This window comes from Phaenicophaeus curvirostris, chromosome 26 (assembly GCF_032191515.1).
Source record: "Phaenicophaeus curvirostris isolate KB17595 chromosome 26, BPBGC_Pcur_1.0, whole genome shotgun sequence".
Lineage (NCBI taxonomy): Eukaryota > Metazoa > Chordata > Aves > Cuculiformes > Cuculidae > Phaenicophaeus > Phaenicophaeus curvirostris.
In genome coordinates this window covers 2,757,022-2,783,012 of record NC_091417.1, presented here as the reverse complement: position 1 = coordinate 2,783,012, position 25,991 = coordinate 2,757,022, and the positions used below count along the sequence as shown (strand labels likewise).

Sequence of the window (25,991 nt, the reverse complement as noted above, 5' to 3'; positions counted from 1 at the left end):
GTCCTGCAAAGCTGAAAGAGAAGAGATTTACATGAAACCTTCGGAAGAAATGTTCTCCTGGGAGGGTGGGGAGGTTGCCCAGAGCAGTGGGGGCTGCCCCATCCCTGGAGGGGTTCAAGGCCAGGTTGGATGGGGCTTGGAGCCCCTGATCCAGTGGGAGGTGTCCCTGCCCATGGCAAGGGTGGGACTGGATGGGCTTTGAGGTCCCTTCCAACCCAACCCATTCCATGATTCTATGAAATCGCAGTGTGAGTGTTTTAAAAAGCCTTGCTCTGTGTGTCTGGCTGTTCACTTCTTTTCTGTTTGTTTTTGTTTCGTTGGCATCCTCACAACGCATAAACGATTTCGAAAGGTAGTGTTAGTGACCCACATCCAGAAACAGCCTGACGACACTCCGGTGGTTTACGTGGCCTAAGCCTGATGGATCTCAGCCCAGTCTCCAAGGTACAAGGGCATCCAGGCTTTCGAAAGCAGCTTGGCCATCAGTTAATGCTGACTGACACCCTCCTGGCATGGCCAGCTCAAAGGCCATAAACTGCGTGGGCAGGAAAGCCATCTCCTTCTTTATTTACAGAGGTTATCCCGCAATATCCAGTTTGAAACGCTGCCCACCACGTCCGTGACGTGTTCGGGAGCCTTGCCCAAACCGTACCTGATCCATACCTAGACAAACAAGGCAAACCTCGCTTACAAAGTGACACCGAGGCAGAACGTTTCCTGCTGCCGACAAGGCTGAAGCGTCCGGGGAGTATTTACTCCTCTTGTGTGTTCAGCTGCCGCGAGGAGAGGAGGAGGCGAGAGGGAGAAAGAGCATCTGTGCCGCGGCCGGGGAGCGAGCGCTTGGCACAAGGTGAAGGGCTCTACTGGAACATGCTATTTTTAGCCGACGAAGCAGACAGAGGGGTGGGGGAAAGGGCAGGATCCGGGGAGATTGACGGGAGCTTTGGAGAGCTCGGCTGTAATTATAACCGACGGACGGTGCGAGTCCAAGGCTGGGGACCGGACGAGGGTTTCTATATTTGCACAAGCTTCTGGTGGCAGGGCTGCGAGCGCAGTCACGCGCCTGGCAGGTAGGAGCAGAGAGCGCTGCTTCCCGGCTTTGCTGGGAAAGCGGGTCAGCGCCAGGGGGAGAGCGAAAACAGGAGGAATCCGGGTTTATTTATAGGCTTCTCGGCGGCGCTTGCCACTATTGTTAGCCTCTGGGTTCCTCACAAGTGTGCAGAGGCTCTTCCTCGCTGCTGCCTCCCCGCTCTCCCCTCCTGATGGCTCATCAGGTTTGCGAGCAGCGGATCCCATGGAGGCTCCTTCCAGGGCTGGGATTGCTTGGCAGGGCTGCAGTGCAAGTGTAAAATCGACTCCTTCCGTTTAGAGAGCGGGGGGAGTCAACACAGAACAGGGGCTGAGGTGAGCCAAGCAGCGGAGATGGGCAGGGTGAGGAAGGCACTCTCGGCTGCTGGGGGCGTTGGGTAGGTCTAGGCTTGGATCCGAAGTGCAGGGCTGGATGTGAGGTGGTGTGGGACACAGGCCTTCCCAAGGGTTGCCCAAAGAGGGGGTTGAACCATGAGTTCCCATATGGGTTTGGAGTACGTGACTCGCAGCGCATGATCTAATTGCACGTGTTCGAGAGGAACTGGGTGTGCTGCTGTGCTGAGCTGGAGCAGAACAGCTTTTCCTTGAGCCTGTCCAGCTGTGCAGCCGTCTGGTCCCGTCCTCCCCGAGCTGGAGGCGTTGCAGGGGAGCTGATCGCTCAGCGGACAGACCGAGGCGTGTGTGTGTGAGTCCCTGGGTTGCAGGTGCTCGTGGCTTTTTGCTCCAGAAAAAGCTTGGGGCATGACAACTCCCTTCCAGTGATGTGAGTGTTTGCTTAGGCTTTATGGAGGAAAGCTCTGGCTGAGTTAACGACTAAGTGAGGGGCACAGGATTTAAGCCAGTGGCTGAAGTAAGACAGCAAAGACTTGGGATTCGGAACCCTAAGCCCTGCTGGAAAACAGTTGAGCATTTGTGAAGAGTCTTGTTCTTTGCAGAACAAGGGACAATTGTGACGTGGGACCACGAGCCAGCATCAGCACCCCCTCCGCCTCTTGCAGGCACAAATGATACCAGCCCCAGCATTTTCTTCTGTGCTATCCTGAAAACAGGAAGGCTCTCCAGGCTTTGGTTTTCCCTCAGATCATACCAGGCCTTAAGCAAAACCAACCCCAAGGAAATAAATATTGCAATGTGTGCGCTCTGCCCTGCGGGAGCCTTTGCAGGGTTGGTTTAAAACAAGAAGGAAGAAAGGAAACAATAGCTAAATACCAACAAAATGCTGGATGACACGCAGGAGTTGAATGAAGTACAGATGTTCTGTCACCTAGATTGCTTGGAACACACAGAACAGAACTACCATGCTCTGTGGAATGGAATTTGTCCCACCAGGAGCAGACGGGAGCACACGCACTAGAGCATTTTTAGGCATTTTCCCCATGGAGGGAGATGCTTGTCCAGTTAGTGAACACCTGGAACCCATAAGCAAACTAAGGAGGCTTTTAATATGGATGTGGGATGTTGTTACGAGAGGAACGTGCCCTGCCCGGTGACGTCGGAAAGAGAGGCAGAGACTTGGAGCGAAGAAACTCACCTGCAGTTGTTCCTCAGGTCTGGGTACGGAGCCACATCTCCCCAGCCACAACAGGATTTGTGATTTGTGAGCCTTTAGCTCCTGAACTGCTCCCCTAGCCATGGCTCGGGCACTTCATGGGGGTGCAGGGGCTGTCTCTGCTCTGCCCCCTTAGCCCTTTAGGACCAGCCAGAGCAGCGCACGATCCCCCAGCATCTCAGCAGATGCCCGGCTGAGCCTGCGTCCCCTCTCCTATTGCCTGGCTGGCTGGACCTGATGCCAGTGGAGGAGAGGAGCCAAGGATCTGGTCTGGCAGATTTAGCCCATTGGAGAAGTTGTGCTGGGCTGAAACCTAAGCCCAGTGAGCCCATAAGGGGCTTTGTGCTCGCATTCGCCTTGGTGACAGACATCTGCCTCTGCGAGTTTTGTGTCCGCACAGGCACCAAAGGGCAAAGGGGACATTTTTTCCAAGTGGGATGCAGGCGGCTGCTTTCAAGACCAGCGCAGGTTTTTTTTTGGTTTTTTTTGGGGAAGGAGAACTGAATCTGAATTCAGCCAAAGCAGCCTTGTTTTATAGCATCCTTTCTATGACCTCTTGTTATGTTGGTGTTTAACAGCCCCCAGCAAATCCTTCTATTAGCAGGGGCTGCAGCAATAATTGGCGGGCGCGCAGGGGCCTGCGAGGGCTGGCCGTGTGGCCTTTTTAAAAACTCTCCAGCGTGCCTGAAGGCAAAGCGACGCAACCCCCAGCCCTGGTGCCAGCGAGGAGCTCAGCATCCCTCTGCCCGGTGCTGCCTTCCTCCTGGCTGCCGCTGCCATGGCTGCAGCCCAGAGCCAAGCCTCCTCCTCCGGGTGAGGGAGTTCAGAGAGCCTGGGAAAGAGGGGAGGGAGCAGCAGAGCCCATTTGGCTCTTCGCAGCTCTTCCCTCCCTCCTTCCAACCCCTGTGCAGTCTACTTTTAATGATCCAGTTGCTCGCGTCCAACAGATTAGAAGAGGGGGCTCGGGGAAGGGGAGACGGCGGTGGGGAGGGGGGAGCTGTGCACAACCCTTTTTTTGGCAGCGAGGCGATCCCGTTTTTCGTTCCTGCGGAGCTGGGGAGCTCCAAGGGAGATGGTGTCATCAGCACGTCCCCCCCTGATGCAGCCGCGCTCCCCCCCGCCGCAGGCTTGGCCCTCTCCGTGCCCACATGCCAAGCTCCAGCTGCTCGGTCCCGCGCGGGGAGAGCGTTTTTTCCGTGAAGTTGGTTGCTGAGGGCAGGTTGACGTTCCCTGCAAAGCGCGGCTCACCCAGGCTGCAGCAGCAGCGAGCGCCGAGGGCTGCAAGGTAGGGCTCGGCTTTTGCTCGTAAAAAGCTGGGATGGGGGTGTTGAATGGTTTCCTGCACTCGCCGTGCATCCACCCTCCTTCCTCTGCTGGCTCCTGCCTCGTGGCACAACCAGGGCTGTTGGAAGGCTGTGAAGTTCCTTGAAAGGTGGGTTTGCAGAGGAGAGTGCCCGTGTGCTGGGAAAACAGAGCAGCCAGGTGGGGAGAGGGCACCTGAGGGCTGCTTCCCCCTATCCCCTTGCCCTCCCTTCCCTTCGCACCCTGCAGCTCTTGCAGGAAGCGTTCGAAGCCTTCGGGTTCCTGAAGAGAACCCACATGTTTAAAAGCTGCTGGGGCAAGCGAGGGAATGCCCCAGGTTGTCTGAGGGCCTGACAATACAGGTGAGATAGCCAGGAGTGATGAGGCACTGTGAGCATCTCCGTGCCGTGGTCAAGCCAGGCAGCTGGTGTAAAGTTCCCACCAGTGCCTTGATGTGAGGGCAGCGCAGCCCGTCTGCAAAGTTTCCATGGGTTAACAGAGTTTCTTTTCCTGCCTATTGAACATGGGACACTGCTTTTCTCCAGTGATACCACAGATGATGTCAGATCCTGTTGCTTTTCTGAGTACCCAAAGGTGTTAGAGAGTCACTGTGGAGCGGGAGGTGGATGCACAAAGGCAACGAGCACCCCAGCTTGGCAAAGCTTAAAGGTTGCAGCCCAGAAAGCTCCTGGGTACAACGTCCTGTGGGTTTCTCGCTCTCTAGGGTGGTGGAGGAGAGGGAGAAGGGCTTGGGAAGCAGGACAGAGGAGCCAAGGTGTCCCTGTGGGCATAGCCTGGGGCTGCGTGCAGGGACAAGTCACGATGCTTAGGGTCACGGTTTAGCGGTGGAGTTGGCGGTGTGAGGTTTACGATGGGACTGGGTGATCTGAAAGGTCTTTTCCAACCTAAAGGATTGTGTGACAGGGAGCAGAAGTGCTGTTGAGCACCTCGTCAGGCTGTGGTGCTTCTGGTTTCAATGCGCTCCTTTGAGCAGAGCACGAAGACTGGTCTCTGTGGGACAGATTTTCTAAATAGTTTGAGTGCAGTTGCTCAGCACATGGAGCTGGGGCCAGATCTTCAAAAGAGTTCAGTAACCAGCGTTTAGCTTTTCTGGCAAACCTGGGCGTTTATTCAAGCATCTAAATGAGAGCTGAAGCGTTCCAGAACTGTGGTCCCCATTGTGAGCGCAGGGTTCTTGCTGAATAAGTGCATATGTACGCACTCCTACGTATAACCAGCAGACTGCTCAGTTCGCTGTTGTTGTCAGACGCCGCGTTGCTGACAGTGAAGAGAGATTTTTCAGACAGAGACAGCCGGGATTTTGAAGCTGGAGGATGTGAGTTTGGTGGTTGCCATCACAGTGAGACTGGGGGAGGTTTTATGGTTCGCTGTGGTGGCAGTCAGGACGTTTCTGCTTTCCCCCCGTGCACGTGTATGTAGGTGTGTGGGTTCATTGTCATTAGAATCATAGAATAGTTTGGGTTGGAAGGGACCTTAAAGGTCATCCAGTTCCAACCCTCCTGCCATGGGCAGGGACACCTCCCACTGGATCAGGGGCTCCAAGCCCCATCCAACCTGGCCTTGAACCCCTCCAGGGATGGGACAACCTGTTCCAGGGCCTCCTCACTCTCATCGTGAAGAAATTCTTCCTCTGTCTAGTCTAAATCTGCCCCTCTCCAGTTTATCCCCATTGCCCCTCGTCCTATCACTCCAAACCTTCCTAAACAGCCCCTCCCCAGCTTTCCTGGAGCCCCTTTCAGTCCTGGAAGCTGCTTTAAGGTCTTCTCAGAGCCTTCTCTTCTTCAGGCTGAACAACCCAACTCTCAGCTTGTCCTCGTACGGGAGGTGCTCCAGCCCTTGGATCATTAGCCAAAGTGGCTTTGGCTCTGCCGTGGCTCACCTTGACCACGATATGTGAAATCAAATCCTTACAGTACTGTCTCACTGGCGTTTGCAGCACTGAATCTTACTCCTTCGCAATTGAAATGCATTTGGGATTTGGGTTCTGAAAATGAAACAATAAGCTGTGTGGTATTCTGAAAATTTTCAGGACCAGGGTTTGTGCAGTTATTTGGCAAAATGTTTTGTAATGAGGTGTCTGGCTCCTGTTTTCCGTTTCTGGCTTCCGCGAGCGGCACTGGCGGCATCTGCAAGCAGGCGAGCGTGTTTCTTGGTGGGGTGGGGATCCCTGACTTTTCTTTCGGAATTTTTGGATGACTTTCTTGTGAAATCTTAGCAAATTCTCTCATCCCGGCTGCCCTGGTTTCCCCATTTGTAAAATGAGATGTAGATATTAAACCCCTCTCTTCAGCTCGCTGAAACTCTCTCTGTGCGCTTTTCAGTGAGTATAAATCGTTAACTGCTGCTGGGATAATGAACACTGATGTGCACGTGGGTTGTGCCAAACTGCTCCACTAACTGGGACACGGTTTCCCCATCTTCCTGTCCTAGAAGACCCATGAGACTCGGACAGTTTTATAGCACGAGAAGCCTCCAAGTATTTAAAACGTTATGAGTTTTAGTAAAGATTTAGTTTTAAATTGTCTTTCAGCGCTTAATCTGTAGAAATCACATTTCCAAGCTTTCCTTGTTCACTGCCACAGCTGGAAATGTGCGTTTAAGAAAGGAGGGTGAGAAGAAAACGGATTCTTGGGGAATGCTGTAGCTCTAAAAACAGGCTTTTTAGAAAAAGATATACCAGGAGTCTTGTGGTAAGATGATGGCTGTTGGCCGTGTTGGTTGTGAACTCTGCAAGTGCATTGAAGCTCTAGGCTGGATTTGCCTCCTTTTTCCACCAGCTCATCCCAGCAAAAGCCTCCAGGTTCCCACTGGCAGGGTCACAGTGTGTGCAGTGCAGTGAAAACTCAGCCAAATCCACGCTGGAAGGTGTTGATTTCTGGACCATATTTGCTCCACCTCTACATCGCTTCGTGCCCGCCTTCTCCAGCCTTTTCATCCTGCTCCGTCCCTCCTCCTGCCCTTTTTTAAAGCCATTTAGTGTGTTGTTTCTTAAGCCAATGATTCCACTCTCTTCTCTCCTCCCCAAAACCACACAGTGGGGCTCATATATTTGCCGCAATCGCATCTTTCCCTGAGAGCATCCCAGCTTTGGCCTGAGCTGGCAGCTGTAGCCTCAGGGCTCTGCCTGCACGAGGAGGCAACCAGCATCTTTCTGGAGAGTCAGTGAATTCTGATGTGACTGTTCTGTTCTGAACACACCCTTGGTCCAGACTGAGGACTTCAGCTTTGAGAATAAAACACCCATGCAAGAGGGAATTGTACCACAAGAGGCATTCTTGCCCACAAAAGGGTCTCGGAGACAAGAATCATGGAATCATAGAATCACTGGATCATCGAGTCCAACCATCCCCATCAATCACTAACCCATGTCCCTCAGCACCTCGTCCACCCGTCCCTTAAACCCCTCCAGGGAAGGGGACTCAACCCCCTCCCTGGGCAGCCTCTGCCAGGGCCCAATCACACTTTCTGTGAAGAATTTTTTCCTAATGTCCAGCCTGACCCTCCCCTGGTGGAGCTTGAGGCCATTCCCTCTCGTCCTGTCCCCTGTCCCTTGGAAGAAGAGCCCAGCTCCCTCCTCTCCACAACCTCCTCTCAGGTAGTTGGAGAGAGCGATGAGGTCTCCCCTCAGCCTCCTCTTCTCCAGGCTAAACACCCCCAGCTCTCTCAGCTGCTCCTCTTGTTCTCCAGCCCCCTCACCAGCTTCGTTGCTCTTCTCTGGACTCGCTGCAGAGCCTCAACATCCTTCTTGTGGTGAGGGGCCCAGAACTGACCCCAGGATTCGAGGAGCGGTCTCCTCAGTGCTGAGTCCAGAGGGAGAAGAACCTCCCTGGCCGTGCTGGTCACGCCGTTTCTGATCCAAGCCAAGATGCCGTTGGCCTTCTTGGCCACCTGGGCCACTGCTGGCTCATGGTCAGTCACTGTCAGCCAAAACCACCAGGTCCTTCTCCTCCGGGCAGCTTTCCAGCCAGAGGATGCATTTTTCAAAGCCCGACATCTCATGTAACAGCAGCTTTCTTGGTCCACACACCAGTGACCAGACTAGGAACGCTGGAACTCGGCACATAAGTTTCTATGGGTTTGGTAAAGAAGGCTGCATCGTTAGCTGATGTTGGTACCATGGAAAAGCTCCTGTAGTCAGCTGAGTGTGTCCCCACAGCTGAGGAAGACAAGGAGGAGGCAGGAGTGGGTGATGGAACATGCTCTTCTGTCCATCCATCCTTGTACGCCAGCTGGCCTGGACATCCTCAAGCCACTGACTTGAGGTCACACATGCCTGCATTTTCAGTCCTTTTGCTGAAAGTATCTCAGATTTAGCATAAACATCCAGATAGCACAACTATAAAATATAAAATAGGGACAGTAAAATATAAAATAGGGACAGGCGGTGTTTCATAGACCGTGCTTTTTCCTTGCTTTGTAATTTGGAGAACCCTGTGTTTCTGGGGTTTTAGTAAGGGAAAAACCAAGATGAAGAAATCAAACTAAATAGTTTGTCTCCTGTTAGCAGAGCTGGACCCAGAGCAGCTGCTGGGAGAGGAGATGTAGGGGATCTCTGGGTTCTGGGATCTCTTTAGCCGACTGATCTCTTTAGCTGTGCACGTGCAACACGTGCCGAAGTGAAGATTCTCCCGTTGGCTGTACAGGGTGGTTCTGAGAAATCCTTGGAGAAGGCAGAGAGTGAAGGAAGTGGGGTACAGAGTCCCTTTGGGGAAATAGCAAGAGGAAGGCTCAGGTTTCTTGAAATCAGCCAGAGCTTGTTAAATCTTTCCCTATCATCTTACCATGAACTGATTTGGGGGCTTCTGTTGATATTCTGCACTCCAGATGTTGGCTGCAGCTGGGATGGAGATAGTGGGACGCTCTCAGCCAGAAGCTGGGATGTGGGGGAAGGGATGCTGGGCTCGTGTGGGTGGGTGGAGAAGGAAAGAGGAATATGAATGTATGGTTGTAAATCCACCCCTACACACCCTCCTTTCTTTTCCCTTACAACTGCTGCTCTCAGCAGAGGGAAAGTTAGCCTTCCAGCACTCTCTGATTTCTTTTGCAGAGTCGAAAGGACAAGGAAAGACCTAAACAGAAGCACAAAAAACGTCCGGAGTCTCCCACCAGCCTTACCCCATCCTCAGTGCCCATCGCTGCAGAAAAGGTACCAAACCCACGGGATGCGAGTGTGAGAACGCAGGGTGGGGAGGGAGGGCAGGGGGAAACCATCGCCACTGGCTTCCAGCAGGGAGGAGAGTGCAGGAGAGCAGAGAAAGGGCTTTTGTCCATTTATTTTCATTCCTGATTCGTCACATTCTCGCTCGCTCTCTACCCGGCTCCCCACCTCGATGCCCACCTTGGGAATTTTAACACGGCAGCTGCCTTGGTTTCTGTCAGCACTGACGACACAATCATGGGGTTAACACCCCAGTGATTGAGCTGTAAGTGCCAGCCTGTTTTGCAGCAGATGTTCAGATTCGAAGCTCTCACGGAATAGATAAATATCCGTGCTTTGGCCTTTGCTGCTGCCGCATTGTGAACAGCTCAGGCAGGCGGATAAGCAAAGCGCGGCTTGTGGGAGGAGGTGTTAGCCTCCGTTAGGCAAACTGATGTAGCTGAGGGGGGAAAAAAGAGTCTTGGAAACAGGTGAGATCTTCAATGTTCTTAATAGGTGGTGTTTCTGGGTGAGCTGGGGGTGTTTAGCCTGGAGAAGGCTGAGGGGAGACCTCATTGCTCTCTGCAACTCCCTGAAAGGGGGTTGTGGAGAGGAGGGAGCTGGGCTCTTCTCCCAAGGGACAGGGGACAGGACGAGAGGGAATGGCCTCAAGCTCCACCAGGGGAGGTTCAGGCTGGACATTAGGAAAAAATATTTCATGGAAAGTGTCATTGGGCAGTGGCAGAGGCTGCCCAGGGAGGTGGTTGAGTCCCCTTCCCTGGAGGGGTTTAAGGGACAAGTGGACAAGGTGATCAGGAACATGGTTTAGTGATTGATGGGAATGGTTGGACTCAATGATCCGGTGGGTCTTTTCCAACCTGATGATTCTATGAGACACTAGGGGGTTGATTTTTTTATTTAGTTCCTCCGTTTCAGGAAAATTCAGGCAGAGGAGCACGATTTGGTGGCCTGTTTTGCTCCTGAGGTGTACAGGCAGCCCAGCTCCCTGCTGGGAGGATGTTCCTTGTGTGGGTTGAGGGGAGGTTGAGATGAGATCTTGGGGAGAAACGTTTTGCTGTGAGGGTGGGGAGGCCCTGGAACAGGTTGCCCAGAGCAGGGGTGGCTGCCCCATCCCTGGAGGGGTTCAAGGCCAGGTTGGATGGGGCTTGGAGCCCCTGATCCAGTGGGAGGTGTCCCTGCCCATGGCAGGGGTGGCACTGGATGGGCTTTAGGGTCCCTTCCAACCCAAATGATTCTGTGATTCTCAGCTCTGTGCCTCACCCAGGGCTGGTGGGGCACAGTCAGGGTGTCGGTGTGGTTTTGCTGTTCAGCAGTTGTGCTGCTGGCAGGGACTCTGTACCTGGCTATAACTCAGGAGAGCCCTGAGCTTTCTGTGATTGGTGCCAGCCCCAAACTCCAATAATGCAGAATAGGCACAGTGGAACTTGCCTCGAGCTTGCATGCAACAAGGTGAAGGCCAAGTTTGCAGTTGTTCAGGGTCAGGGAACAAGTGAGGTTACTCCAGCACCCGGACCTTTGGAGTTGCACTCTCCTCTCTAGTGGGAATGTAAATTAATGCAGCTCCTTAGCAGGGTTGTTCTGGTGTAAGTGAGAGCAGGACTGGGGCCAAGCTCCTGCTAGAACAAATAAACAACATGTCCCAGGAATGTCCTTTTGTGCACAGAAAAACTACTTGGAAAGGCCTGGGTGTCCTCTGTGTGGCAGAGCTGCCTTGTGAAAATGAAAATTCACAGGCTAGCAGTGTCTGTGAATGTGAGAAGCGCTGCAGGGGCAGTCTGGAAGAGCGAAGGCTCCTGCCAGTCAGCACAGGGTGGCTTTGGGTTAGGACTGGAGAGGATTTTCTACGTTCTGCGTGAGGCCAAGCCTGGATGTGGGGAGGAGATCCAGGGCAGAGTTGGAATGGTGTGGCTGGTCTCCTGGGTCTCAGTCTGGGAGAAGCAGCAAGTTGCAGCAGGGCAGAGTGAAGGACGAGCCTCTGAGCTGCAATCACTCTTGATTTACCTGTGCTCGTGTTAGGGCAGCTCAGCTCTGCCTTTTGGGAGCAGCAGATTCACCCGGTTAACAGAGCTGTCAGGAACTGATGGCCTAAGAAGATTATTTTCAAGCTGAACTGAAACCCAAAACCTGACTCCTGGCCAGCCAGAGCGGTTGTTAGACAATTACCCACTGTCTCCTCCAAAGCCCTGCCAGACCTTTATAAATAAGGAGGGAAGGGTGCAATTCAGTTTTACAGGCAGCTTTCAACTCTTTGTAAGCTAAAATTCAGGAGATCCTAATTACTGTAGCTGTACTTGAGTGACAGGGGTTTAGAGTTTCCCTAGGGAGTTATTATTAATCCTCATAAGAGAGAGCGTATTTCGCTCGCCTTTTTGTGCACAGATCCCAAAGTATTGTTCAAATTCTGTTACCAAAGCTCCTCAGTCCAGATCGAATTTAAGAGCTGCTCAGCAGCCAGCTCCAACCCTGTGCAATCCCCTCGGGGATGCTTGAATGGGGCTTTCTGGGTAGTTGCACCAGTGTAAGATTGCACAGGTTAGATTAATGTAAAACCTTGAAACATGTTGATGTAGCGTGTCCAAACAGGTTTTTCCTTTGGAAAGCAAAACCATCTTTGTCCTCTCTGGGTCTTGGAGACAGCCCATCCCAGTCGAGTGTGCTGGGGAGTGGGGATGCAGCAAACCAGAAGCTGACTTGTGAGAAGGCAAGAGAGCATTGCTCGTCCCTGCAGTGTCGTGGTTAGATTCTGAAGAGAGCTGGAGTCTGTTCCTCTCTGTTCCTCCCTTCACCACTTGCATGATCTTGCGCAAATCGCCTCCATGGGCTTCTCCAAGTTACCCAGTGAACCAGAGCCTAAATGCCCCAGGGATAATCCCTGCAGGTGACACAGCTCCCATCTTCTGTGGGCAGCAGCTGAGCGAGAGCGGATCGCTGTGACCTACAGCAGCAGCGAGGGCAGATGGCCGTGTCCAGGTGCCTGGGAGAAGGACACTGGCTCGGAGCAGCCGTGCAGAGCCACAGGGGGCTGGTGCAGCCCTTGATGTCCCCGCCAGCCCCACGCTGCCAACTCGCTCTGCTGCCCGCGCTGTAGCCAAAGTGGCACCAAATACAGCGAGTCCCAGGGTCCCGTCTCGGTGTGCGGGAGTTGAGTTGGAGGATCTGAGCGTCACCAGCGTTTTGGAGCCAGGAGTGAGGAGCAGGAGCATCAGTTGGGTGAATCCACAGAAGGTCCCTGGCACTGCTTGCTCCTTGGGCACCAGGACTGCAGCCAGACTGTAGCCATGGAGAGGTGTTACCAGTACCTGGATCCATTCTCCAGTCTGCTCCCAGTTTGCTTAACCTAAAAGGAGCTTGGAGCAGCAGATATCTGAGCCCCAGCGTCTGATGTTGCTACCAGAGTCCTCTGAAACTTGCAGTGACCCGTTAATAATGCATTCTCAGAGCTCTAGCCCTGTATAGTGGGACTTCTCAAGCCACTCCATCAGGCAGCAGTGGAACTGTTTCATTGCTTTGGAGGAACAGCGGTGCATCCCACTTCCCTGTTCTCTCAGGCAGCCCGGCCTCTGCCTTCCCCTTTTTCTTTAATTTTGTGATCCAGATTTATTTTTTCACTTCCAGTTCTCACCCAATACGTCGTCCACCCTGCGCTCCCTTCTTGAAACGTTTAGTTATGAAGAACATCCTTTGATGTGGTTTCAGTCTTTCTCCTGAAATCAGTTGTGCTAGACCTCTGACTTCTGCCAGGGGTTTGAACATCTCCCCGAGTGCTTCCCTATGTCTTCTAGGACTCTAAACACCATTAATATCTGACATGTGGACTCTACCAGGCTTCGTGCGGTAACAAGCTCTCGCTGCCATGCTCCGTTTTGGGGATAAACATACGGAAAACACCGTGGTGGGGCCTCAGCTCTCAGCTGCACCGGAAAGTGAAACTAGGGTGTGAATTCACAGCATGCAAACAACACTTCCTAACACCTCCTCTGAGCTCTTCTGCCTCTGAAAAATGTCTTGGGGCGATGGGGTTTTCATCGCTCTCCAAGAGGGGCAGGAGACCTTGCTCGTGGGGCACAGGAGGGTCCTTCCCAAGAGCCCGCAGAGCAGCTGACCTGTTGAAAATCCCTGAGCGGAGCTCCAGGGCTTTTGGCTGGATTAGAGAGGATTGTGGAGAGTGGATTTGTGCTGGATATAGGCTCTCGTTCATGGTCGTGCTGGCTACTTGGAGCTCCCACAGACTTTTCGGGGCAGTGGGAAGGAGGCAGAACACATCTCCTCTGGGCAATAGTTTCTGGCTATAGTGGTTTCTGGCTATTTTGCATTGTCTATCCCAGAATGCTGCCAACTAGGAACACTTTTGAACAGCCTCTTGGAAAGGTGGCACTCAGGCCTGGGGCAGAGGAGGGTTTCTCGACGGGGAGGAGCTCAGGATCTCTCCGCGTAGCCGGTGCCTGGTTCTGGTGATCGAGGGTAGTGAGCAGCCAAGCAGTGAGCAGCGTTGCCTCTCCCTTCGCCATGCAAATCATAGAATAATAGAATAGTTAGGGTTGGAAGGGACCTTAAAGATCATCTAGTTCCAGCATCCCACTAGGTCAGGCTGCCAGATGCCCCTGGGGAGCCGTCCTGCTGCGCTCTCTGTTGCACTTGCAGTAAATCTGCAGGATCACATCCACCCCAGCTGCCTTCCTCTGCCAGCTGCAGGCGTCACGATCACTTGTTGACACCACACGCACACATGTTACGTGGTTTGGGCTGCAACATCTGGCTCGCTTTGGGTTTTGTAAGCAAAACCGCGGATGCCAAGGCTCTCCCTGCACCCACCCTCTCCCGATCAGGTGCTGGGGAGGGAGCAGAGCAGGGGGAAGAGCACACGATTGCAAGGAGACTTTCCAGGTTTCCCACTGTTATTTGAGCTCTTGGCGTCTGCCCAGGACCAACCTGGAGCTGGTGGATCCTGGGAACCTCTGTACTGCGCCTGGCTCGGGCAAATCCACAGTTGCTGTGATGGGGTAGGGGGTTGTGTGGGAAGGATGATGATTACCCCTGCAAACCAAAGCGTGTCTCAGCATGGATATTTGCAGTAAGAATCTTTGAGCCTTTTGGCATCCCTTGTCCTGACACGAGTGGGAATTTGCCAGGGACTTAAAAGTATGGTTTTCAGCCCATCTCTGTCTCCTGTCCCCACCTAGAAAGAAGAGCAGCACAGCGCTGTCTGATCTTGAGGCTGAGAGAAGGGCTGTGGAAATGTTGTGAGTGGCTCAGACGCAGGGATGCTGTAGATTGTACAAGGATGTTGGCCCAGAGCTCCTGGTGGAGACTCACCTGACCTCCAGCCAGTGGTCCAACACGAAACGGTGACTGATCCCTGCGGTGCATGGGCTGGAGGAGCCTCTGCTCTTGTCACATTGTTCCTCATTCATGTCCTTTCTGCTTTCCCTCACCAGTAGTTTAATCCAGGGCAAAGCTGCTCTGTGTTTCCAGCGCGGCGCCGGCCTCCCCCACCCCTTCTGTATTTCATCAGTGGTTCCATCTAGGAGCTCGTCGCGCCAATCAGGAGGCAAAGCGATGCTCTTCTGATTTCCTATAAATAAATTAATGAATGAGAAGCTTGGGTGCCTCAGAGAGGCCAGGAATCAGGTACAGCCCATCAGGGGTCAGAGATTGCCAGGGGAGGAGATGCCCACCTGCCTCTTGGGTGCTTGCACCACTTGCTCCTCTTCTCCCCGGCGGAGGCAGGAGTTTCTCCATCAGACCATCACCTCCAGCGAGGGCAGGAGGTTTATTCGGGTGATGTTTTTCACTTGGTTGCTTTAAGTAGACCTTCAAAATGTAGTTGCTGCCTCATTCTGAAAGAGAGCTCTCACTTCCTCAGTGCTTTCCTATTTTTCCCTCTGCAGCAAGCCCTCCCCTGAACCTGTTTGCAGCACACGGGACATCGGTTTCTGCTCACACACACGCACACACGGATTTACGTGCTGGAGAAAAGCCGATGAGCCAGAGCTTGAGACCTCTGTTTATGCACCAGGCAAGCAGCAGGCATGTAGGTTTCTCCAGTCCTGGTTCCTCTGAGCAGAATCTCCTTCGTTAGGGAGGTGGTGGGGCTGCAGCCCTCGTTACTGTTGTTAATATTGGCCTTATAATAGCAGACCCCTCCCCTCCAGATCAAGGCTGTGTTGTGCTTGGCAGCCCACGTGTGTCTCCTGGAAGGCTCTGCTGCCACAGAGCTTGCAGGCTCCACGAAGCAAAGTGGAGAAGAAGTGGAGGCATGGAGGGAGGAAGTGATTTAGTGTGGATTCAGCGTCCTTCTCTCTGCTCCTTGGCTGAGGTGCTTGGGTCTTTGCCCCACGGCTGCTGGAGAAGGATTTGGGGTGAGAAGGGCTTGTGGTAGCAGCGTACAGATCTTCCTGTCGCAGCCTGTTTGGCAAATAATATCTAAGAGGTGGGAAAATCCTGCCCCTAGGACCTCGGTGAGTCTCTCGGGGAGGTCTGTGAGGTCAGGTGAACCCTGCAGGTAGGTGAGTGTCCATTCACCACCTGCAGCTGAGCCAGCTCAGCCTCTCTCCCCACGCCCTCCTTTTATTTTTACCCTTTAATTTTACAATTAAGATTTATTTCCCAGCTCAGATTTCCTCCTCCCACCCTGCACTAATTCATTACTTGCCCTGCAACTCCCTTCCCAACACTCTGGATTTAGAACGTGTCTTCTCCTGTGGTTTCCCCCTGCCCTTCAGTGGCCTCGTGCACCTTGTGCCGAGCTCCCAAGAGGTGAATTTATGAGAGGAAAATGTGGGGCTTTGCTTTTCTGCTGAGACCTGAGCCATCTCATTCCTGCGACTCTGTGAGCGGGCTCAGACCTTCCCATAGCCCCCGGACGCCGCTCGCCTTTCCCTCCCCAGGCAGATGTGGAAAGTCGGAAAGATTTTCATGCTCCCTCTGAGCACATAAATCAAGGAAGCTTAATCTCCTGCATCCAGGAGCCTGTGATGAGAAAATACAGATTCCCCCACCTCTCCCCCCTAATTTCCACCACTCCCTTCCTCCTGTCTTTCATATTCCCGGCACATCTGGTGTGTGTTAGGCTGCCAGCTGTTGCGTTGTGCAGAGTGATTAAACCATGTGGGAGGAACGGGGAAAGATTTTTATCTGGGCATTCATGAGTCTGCATTACAAGCCCTTTTTTTTCTGTAGCTCTCCCCAAGAAGAGGTCACCTGGAGTCAGGGATAGTGGAATGTAAAGAGAGGTATTGTGCTTCTCTGCATCTTCCTTCTGTGTGCTCAGTAAGAAGTAAGAGGTGTTTGCACGAGGATACAGGTGTTGTGCTTTGGGCTGTAGCCATCACATCGGAGCTCTGTCTATAATATGGATTGGTTGCAGCCATACCCGGCAAGAAAGGATCTTTGAACACTTTGCTTTGAAGTGACTTGAAGGTGAAGGTTTCATATCCTAGCGTGGGTGCCCCGGGGGGGATCTGGTTTTCGGTTCATTCCGCTCCCCCCCTGCTCAACTCCCACGCTTCTCTCTCTGTCTCTCATCCCAAGCTCCTGGATTTCCTAGCATCTGGCCAGCCTCTTCTTCCCCCTTGCTTCCCTGTCTCCTGCGGGCTTAGATGGGGTTTGGGAAGCATCTGTTGCTGCGTGCTCCGATGCTGCTCTAACAATGTCACCGTGAAATATCTACTGCAGTAGATTCGGAAAGCCCTGAGCCTGCAGTGCAGGTGCCTCAGCGGCTGCTTTAAAGAACCCCGGGGAAACTCCCTTTCCAGCACAAGGACGAGCGAGTTCCCCCAGGTGGATTGACCTCGCTGAGAACAGCTCGCTTGAGAGGTGCAGCTGAAATCTGTGTTTGAATCCCAGCCAACTTCAGATTGTCTTTTGGGTTGAAGAGCGCTCGGAGGTGCTCCCATTGTTGCTGGTGACGTGGGGAATCTCCGGTGTCTGCGCCTTGATTGTCGTTTAATTTTCTGGAGTTAGATGGGATGAACGTAATCCCTAGGGGTATAAATCTGGTGTCACCAAACAGCAGCAGAAGGGAATGGTGCTTTTTCTCTCCTGAGTAATATGACCTGAGCATCACTTTGCGGGCAGAGGGGGCAATTAGTTCTCCGAAGGGGAAATTGGTGAGAAGAGCCCCTGCTGTGGCCACATCTGGCCTGAGTGAGTCACCTCTGTGTTTGCCGCCTGCCAGGGCTCCACCAGCCACCATGAGGGGAGCAAAGAGACCTCGGAGGTCGGCAGGTCGGAGGTGAAGGCCAAGAAGTCCTCGAGCCATGGCAGCAGCCACAAGGGGAAAAAGACGGGGAGTGGAAAAAGCTCGGTTGGCTTCAGCTCCGCTTCTTCCAGCGGGACCTTCCAGCCTGCAGGTAAGGAGAGAAGAAGGAGCAAGAAAGGAAGGGAGAGCGAGGGAATGTTTTGCTTTGCTCCTCTGATATCTTTTTAGTTCCTCCTGCACCAGCGAGTGCTGCGAAGCTTTGCTGATGGCTGTTATTGTAACCTCTTGAAGAGAAAGGGGAAGGTCTTATTGCTGCTAACTCCATGCACAGAGGGAAGAACCGAGTCAGCTGAGCGTTACAGCTCCCCTCCTGTGCAGGCCTGCTGCACTGCAAATAAAACACATCCAGATGTCTGAGCTGAGGGAAGGGATGCTGAGCACAGGCAATATGGGCAGCACCTGCCTTCTCCTCTCTAGGTGGTACTGTCTGCAGCAGTGATTTGGGGAGTACTAGTGGAGAAACCCAAGCCAAAACCTGATAGCCAAGCTCCCCTGAGCTTTGAGTCCAAGCTTTGCAGGGCTCCCATCTGCTCTGACCTTGCGTAGCTCTTTTTTGAGCTGTTGTAACGATGAGCGTGTTTCATCTCCTGGGACCCTGGTTGGGTTGGAGGGACAGCGGTGACACAGGGTCTGGGCGAGCAGACACCTGCACATCTGAGTGGGATGAACCTGCTGGTTTGCATCTCTCGTTCTTGTTGGAAATCGTCAAAGCTACAGGGAGGAGCAGGGCTGGAAGGTGACAGAGGTGTCCTTCAGCTCCGTAACTGGCCTGTGCCAGAGGACCCGCGTTGTGACCGTGCTGCTGTTGCTTTATGGGCTGAGTTGCTGCCACCACGAGCCTTCCTGTATCTGCTTTTCCTCTGCTTTCCCCAGGTACCCCCTGCAGCAGCTTGCAGTGCTCCCAGGACTTTGTGACCTTCCCCAAGCTTGAGCAGGACGACGAGAAGTACCGCAAGCCTGTCTCTTCCTCCTCTTCTTCCCACTGCTCCCCTCTGTATGAAGGCCAGAAGGGGGACATCTTTGAGCAGAAGGTGATCTTCTCAGGCTTTGGGTCCATCATGCGCTTCTCCACCTCCGCGGTGAGCCAGCAGAGAGGCCGTGATGCTTCCCCCGTGGACTATAAAGCCTCAAACCCCGTCAGCGGCTCTTCGGTGGGGACCAGTGGGACCAGTGGCAGCACCAGCAGCCACAAGCGGATGCCGTCCCTCAGCATGGAGGAGGGAGAGGTGCTGAAGGAAAAGAAGCACAAGGGTAGCAAGAAGAACAAACATGGACCTGGCAGGCCAAAAGGGGGCAAAAGCAAAGAGATTTTGGGTGCCCAGCTGGCTGGGTCCACCTCTACCTCCTCATCACCCTTCTCCGGGGGCTCTCTCGTTAGCTCCAGCATTGGCAACTCTTCGCGCTCCTTCAGCCACACGGGGAACCTGCCCAGCCTCAGCATGGAGTCCCCGCTGCTGGGTTCAGGTATGTTCCCCCTTAGGGCTCCAGGTGTGCACGGTTCCTCCCAGCCCTGCTCTCTTTCATCCCCTTTTGCTGGTGTTTGGACCTGTCTGCGCTGAGTCCAGTCCCTTCAGTTCAGTCCCAGGAGCTACAAAAATCCACATCTGGGGCTCCCCTTTGCACCTTGGCCATCACCCTGGAATCTCCTTGGGGTCAGCTTCTCTGTTGTTGGCGCTGGGCTGCAGATCTGAGCTGGTGGGGCCACCTCAAACCCTTTTTGCTCCAGTGCTGGCAAACCCCAGCTAACTCGAGCTTAATTTCCAAAGCGATGGAGAAGGATGTTCACAAGCCAAACCAGCGCAACCACAGCCTCACCCCAAATGAGGGGCTCTCATCAGCGGTTCAAGTTTAATCCTGCTTTTAAAAGCAAAACCACTCATCCTGGTCTCACCACATCCACACAGGGCTGGGACACTGGCACACCAGTAACTCTGCTTCCAGCTCTTCCCAGCTGGAGTCCCTTTCCTTAGCCTGGCAGGGGGGAGGGCAGGCAGGAGATGTGTCAGGAAGGGGTTAAGGGCAGCAGGCAGAGGAGGAGCCTGCTGCTGGGGCTGAGGTTTGACACTCTTCTGGCAGCAGAACTTGTAATCGGTCTATTGTGGGTTGTTTGCAGATGCTCCAATTTAGGTCAGATTGCAAGAGGGAGGGGGGTTATAATTTTGTTGCGTGCCCTGGGAGCTCTGACCCATTTGGCTGCGCTGCCTGAGAGGGCGAAGGAGCCGCAGGAATTGATGCGACTCCCATAATCATAACCTTAGGCCAATTTTTTTTTTTTTTTTCTTGCCTCCCCCCCTGAAACAACAAAAGGATGTTTCAAAGAGGAGGAGGCTGCCAGGCTTCTGCCTGCTCATTCTCCCATTGCAGAGAGATGTTGGCTTGGCTGCGAGGGACCTGGCTTTGGGCACTGGCTCTGCTGTGTGCCCAAGCCAGAGGGAAATCAAATGGGTCCCCTCCTTCTGCAGCAGCTCTCTCCTCACCCTTTCTTCCTCATTTATCTGTCTACACCCCACCGTGGTCCCTGGACATCATGGAAGGGGACAGGTTAGGTCAGTGAGAATGTGATCTCGACAAGCAGAAGCAGGAAAGTGGGACTCTCAGAGTCCCCTACCCGCTTCTGCCGCTGACTTGTGCTTGTGGTGAGTCCCTTTGGGCTGTGATTTCTCTGCTGGGTTGTATCAGGGTGTGGGGAGCAAACGGGGGCAGGGACAAGGCTGGGAAAGTTTGTGATCCCTTTTGATAGAAGGATTGGGGCTTGCGACCGCGCATGCCAGGCCACGCGCTGCTCAAGTGCCATGTTTTACACTTGGGGATCGGTGTCACCATCTTTCTGAGATCAAGCTTTGCAGAAAACCAGCTGCCTCGGGGCCATCGGAGCGGAGCGTGGCTCTCTAACGCGTCTCCTCCCCTTGTAGGGATCTACACCAGTAACAAGGACCCTATTTCCCACGGGGGCGGAGTGCTCCGCGCTGTGTGCAGTACACCCCTCTCTTCCAGCCTGCTGGCACACCAGGGCACGTCATCTCTCCCACAGCTCAACCGATCTCCCTTCGCTAGCACCATCCCAGCCTCCTCCTCCTCCGTCTCCACCACGCAGGTAAGAACATCAGGAGCAGGAGGGGGCCTGGAGCTCAGGAGAGCATTGGGTAGAGCAGCCACTGGCAGAGCAAGGATGGTTTATGAGCACAGAGGAGTTGCTTTTTCCACTTGGGAACAGCAGCTCTTCCTTCAGTTCGGAGGAGAGTTGCTGACTGCAGCTTCTTCTTTTGGTTTAGTGATTGATGGGAATGGTTGGACTCGATGATCCGGTGGGTCTCTTCCAACCTGGTCATTCTATGATTCTATGATTCTCTTTGAGCTGGGAGAAGGATGTAGGTATTTTTGCATCTCAGCTTGTTTTGGGGTGGGAGGAATTGCAACCTCAAAGGCGGCGGCGATTCCCTGGACTGTAAGGAGAGCATGGGCAGCGCTCAGGGAGCGGAGACCTGGTTGTCGGCGTGTGCCGTGTCCCAGCGTGCTCGTCCCCTGCTGCTCATCCCCCTCCTGCCAGCGGTGCCAGCCCTCCCTTGGCTCTGCAGCACAGATAACTTGTGGGAGGGCTCCTGCATCCCTGCTGGGTGGGCTGCGTGCGTGCCAGGAGATGGAGCCTGGTCCTTTGTCAGGGTCTGACTGCGAGGGGTGTTTTACAGGGAGGAGGGGGTTAGTTTTACAACCTCGGTGTTAACGCGGCTCATTCAGCCCCCTTGGCTCTGGGATGGGGCTGGGGAGATTTCAACTGTTGAGCAAGACTTCCAAGGAGATACTTTGAACACTCTCTCATGAGCGAGCTGGGTTCAAGAGTCAGGAAGAGATGGAATAATGAAGTTATTTTCCTCTTGCGGTTTTGAGAAGTCACTTCTCTCTCTCTCTCTGCCTCCTTGTTTTGCCGTGTAGGTGTTCTCACTGGCAGGTTCAACGTTTAGCCTCCCTTCCTCCCACATTTTTGGAAGCCCCCTCACATCTGGGCTAGCGATCAACCCCCTCTTAAATCAGTCGGAAAGCAGCCGGGCAGGTACGTGAACCAGAAGGTATGTGAGTTTGCGCTTCCAAAGGGGTCTCCCTGGAAGAGGCGAGACAACTGCATCCCTAGTTCTCCAGCAGCCCTCCCTGCTTGCTCCCATCCTCTGCGTGTGAGAGCCGGGGCTAGGAGAGCAGGACGGGGGCTTTTCCCCAAGGCAGGGGGTGCTTGTGTTTGCTTTAATGAAGTGTTGGCTTGCGGTCTTGTAAAAGCACAGCTGGTGTGTCCATTGGATAACGTGTGTCCCTGGACACGGGCTAGAAAAGTACAAGAATGTCAAGTCCTTCCCTGCAACGATTTGTTGACTTTTTACGCGCTGAAGCTGTACAAACCGAATGAAAACTACCGCTCGCTCAAAATAAGTTAAAAAGTTTTTGCTGGGGTTTTGTTTTCTGGGTTTCTTTTAAAATGAAACATCTCTCACCTTCTTAATTTTCATCTTCCATTTCTGTTTTGAGTTACTTTCTGCCCTTCCCCTTTGGCTTTGTCATGAATGCAACAGAATCCACTGTTTGTAACTTCCAAACGTGAACGTGCCAACACTGGATTACTCAAAACTGCTCATTTTTTCCCACCAAGGCAAATTCATTTTTCTTGGAATGTTGCCTGGTTAATAAGCAGGAAACTTGAAGCATCGTACTGGGTTTTTTTTGTTTTTTTTTTTCTTTTTCCCAAACCAGAGTGGGAAAACTCATTTTTGGTTTGCACCAGTAAGTGAAACAAAAGCACCCTCCTGACTTGCAGATGTTGCAGTTAGTGATGCAACTGTCTCCTGCTCCCCTAGCCCACAAACGTGGCAGCTCGGCATGCTGGATGCTGAACTCCTGGGAGGTAAAACTCTGCCCCTGTGGTGTCACAGTGACAAGCCCTTTAAAAAGCAAAACCCCTCATTAGAGGTGGCTCTGAGTTTTCTGGATAATCTGACACCTCTGCGCCCTTATTTGCCTTAACGAGCGTGCATGCCTGCATGTGAAGCATGAATGAACACGTATGCTTACTTATGACCTCTGCAAGCCCGCGGAAGGTGCCTGTGTGTCTCTCTGTGTGTCACTGGTAGCATTTTGTCCCCGTGTCCCCCCGTTAGCTTGAGTGAAATGGGAATTTACCTGCGCAGCTGACCCTGGGCAGAGCCAGGGCTGTTGCATGGGAGCTGTGAGAATAGAATCATAGGATGGTTTGGGTTGGAAGGGACCTCAAAGCTCCTCCAGTTCCACCCCTGCCATGGGCAGAGACACCTCCCACTGGATCCAGTTCCTCAAAGCCCCATCTGACTGGCCTTGGCCACCTCCAGGGATGGGGCAGCCACCACTGCTCTGGGCAACCTGGACCTCCCCACCCTCATCATGCAGAATTTCTTCCCAATGTCCTATCTAAATCGTTCAGGAGTGATTCAGTCACCTGGAATGGGATGATTCAAAGAGTTGTTCTTCCCTCATGGCGATCAACAAGAGAGATGACCTGCTGCCACTTCCCCTTTGCTGTTATTTTCATGAGGTGCTGACAGGAGAAGCGAGCGAGGCAGCTGTCAGGAATAGCCCCGTGGTTTATAGAATCATAGAATCATGTGGTTCAGGCACAACACGGAGGCTTGGCACTCTGGGTTCTGTTCCAACCCTGCAGCTACTGACGAGTGAATCATGTAGGCAAAATCCATCATACAAAGTGCTCAAAAAAAATAGCCTGATCCTTAGTTTCCATTTCTGAGATTCCTTTTTTTGTGCGACTGGCATCTTAGGAGCTTTCAGGATGTGTTTCTTCCAGTGCCAGGCAGCTTTCAGAACCACTCCTGGTTTTTATTTTATTTATTTAAGGTTTGTCCATCACTATCTCCTCCTGCTGGAGCTGCTGACCCAGGGCTGTTAAGCCAAATTTACATTTTATTCCAGCAGGATTATTCAGTGTGCATATAACCTCCTATCTGGGGCCATTTTCGCTTTAAAGTGTAGTGACTGCCTTAATCCCAATTTGTTAACAGGGTGGTTGTGAAGTTTTAAGTAATCTTGCTTTGTCTTTAATTCAGATTATCTGTCCTGAGAGCATCTGTGTAGACAGATCCCATGGAGACGTAGCTTTCATTGCAGTAATATTCAAGCTTTTCTCAATGTTGCTGTGGTGTAGGGCAATCCCTGTCTCCGGGATGGAGGAGCTGAGAAACTCTTATCCCTGATGCAGGTTGATACCAGGATGCTTTTGGCACTACAAAAAGTCTGATTCTTATCTTCCCATTCCCTCAGCTATTGTCTAGTTCTTCCTCCCACGCTTGTCCTGGATCCTGCCTCGTTATGTTGACAGGCCAAGTGTATTTATCTTCTCGAGTTGTCTTCAAGCCTCTTTTTTTTCGTATTTGCTGCCTCGGAGAGCGCTGTCTCGGTGCGATAACTCAGTCATCTCCCTGTTCTGTAGACAACAGGCTGGTGTTGGCCAGGAGATAATTAAATACAGAGCCTGGTACTGGGTCAGAAAGCCAGGATCGTGTATTACGTGGCAGTAACAAGCGGGCAGGCAAGCTTTATCGGCTTGCAAGGTAAAACCCTTGAGGTGAAGGAGCACACGGTGGGTTGTGGGTGTTTCTCCAAGGGTTTAGATGGTCCTCGGATGGAAACGAGTGGTCTGACTCTTCCCAGCCTTCTGGTAGCTGGTGCTGGTTACAGAACTTAGGAAGATTTCATGCCTCGTGGTGTCCCTGACATCAAGACTTGTCTCCACGCGGTGTCTTGGGCTGGGCGACCGCTGTAGTGTGGCAACAGCTGGTCACCTGCAGAAAGCCACAGCTTCTCCCCAGAAGGGCGACCCAGTTATTGATGGCCAGAGAGGTTCCCACGCGGATGGAGGAGCGAGGATCCCACTTGTACCTGTCTGTGGGAGCTACTGAACAACAGCTGCTTTTGCTTGTTCTCAGCGGTAGAAAATCCTGCCAATAACTAATACCCCACTCAGGGCATTACACTGTAAATCACAGTGTTCCCCGCAGGAGACTTCCTGGATTCTTGCACGTAAGAAACGTCTCTTATTGTGTGAAGAAGAGGAGGGGCGAGTCCGCCAGCTGGTGCAGGCTGTAGTCACAACATCTGACACCTCCCAGAGCGAGGGGAACGTGTGTTTATGGGCTGGCAGGCTCTGGGGCTGGAAAGCAAATGGCAGATAAATATACTTCGCGTCTTGATTACTCTTCGGACAGGAGCTCTCGGGCGCATGCCCAGCGGTTCTGTCCCCAGCGCTGCCCTCTCCCAGCTCCCTGGGACGGAGGGTTATACGCTGGGGTAGTGTCTGGATGCTGAGCCGCTTATTTAAGCTCTTTAGAGAGGAGCTGAGCATCTGGAAACTTTGGAGGACCCCAGCTGAGTTTTGGGAAGGGATCCTGGAGGCAGAGGGCTGCAGTAGCACTTAGGGAGCTGAGCAGGGCTTTGCACAGGATTGAGTCATCCTTGCAGGCTCAGCAGAGTCCGTGTGTGTGTGTGTCCCGCGCGCTGCTGCAGCTTTACAGCTGAAGGAAAAGCCGCTTTCTGCTCATCCCTCAGCTTCCCACGTTCGGAGAGGGAGCTGGGGCTGGGGCTGGGGTCAGATCCAGCACTGCCCCCTCCCCACGCACTCCTTGCACTCCCAGCTGGGGAGGGGGTCGCGCTGGTGACCTTTCCAGGGTGACACCACCCTCCATCCCACCTTCAGATGTCACGGGGTGACAGCAACACCATGAGGTGACAGTAACGACGCGGGGTGTTGGCAGTGACATGGGGTGACAGCAATGACATGGGGGTGACAGTAATGACACAGGGTGATGGCAACAACACGGGGTAACAGCAGTGACACAGGGTGACAGCAACACGGGGTGGTGGCAATGACACAGGGTGACAGTAACGACAGAGGGTGACAGCAGCGACATGGGGTGACAGCAGCAATAGAGGGTGACAGTAACGACGTGGGGTGACGGCAACGACATGAGGTGATGGCAATAGCAGAAGGTGACAGCAGTGACACAGGGTGACAGCAACGGCACGGGGTGATGCTTATAGCAGAGGGTGACGCAAGGACAGAGGGTGATTGCAGTGACACAGATGACAGCAGTGACATGGGTGACAGCAACACAGGGTGATGGCAATGACAGAGGGTGACGGCAATGGCACGGGGTGATGGCAATATCAGGGGATGGTGGCCATGGCACGGGGTGATGGCAATGGCAGAGGGTGACGCCAACAACATGGGGTGATGGCAGTGACACAGGTGACAGCAACACGGGGTGATGGCAGTAGCAAGGGGTGATGGCAGTGGCACAAGGTGATGGCAATAGCAGAGGGTGATGGCAGCGACATGGGGTGACAGCAATGACAGGGGATGACGGCAGTGACATGGGGTGACAGCAGTGACACGGGTGACAGCAATACGGGGTGATGGCAATGACAGGGGGTGACAGCAGCGACATGGGGTGATGGCAATGGGAGGGGATGATGGCAACAACATGGGGTGATGGCAGTAGCAGGGGGTGATGGCAGTGGGAGGGGATGGTGGCAACAACATGGGGTGATGGCAATAGCAGGAGATGATGGCCATGGCACAAGGTGAT

General features: G+C 53.3%; 1 protein-coding gene across 2 annotated transcripts in view; it reads left to right on the top strand.

Moving 5' to 3' along the window:
* MLLT6 (MLLT6, PHD finger containing) overlaps positions 1 to 25,991 on the top strand; it is a 51,074-nt gene that overhangs the window by 15,607 nt on the left and 9,476 nt on the right. For both annotated transcript variants that reach the window (XM_069877231.1, XM_069877230.1), the window contains exons 8-12: positions 9,009 to 9,107; positions 17,296 to 17,470; positions 18,253 to 18,843; positions 20,292 to 20,473; positions 21,310 to 21,427. In XM_069877231.1, coding sequence (XP_069733332.1) covers positions 9,009 to 9,107; positions 17,296 to 17,470; positions 18,253 to 18,843; positions 20,292 to 20,473; positions 21,310 to 21,427 — 1,165 coding nt within the window. The remainder of the gene's footprint in view (positions 1 to 9,008; positions 9,108 to 17,295; positions 17,471 to 18,252; positions 18,844 to 20,291; positions 20,474 to 21,309; positions 21,428 to 25,991) is intronic.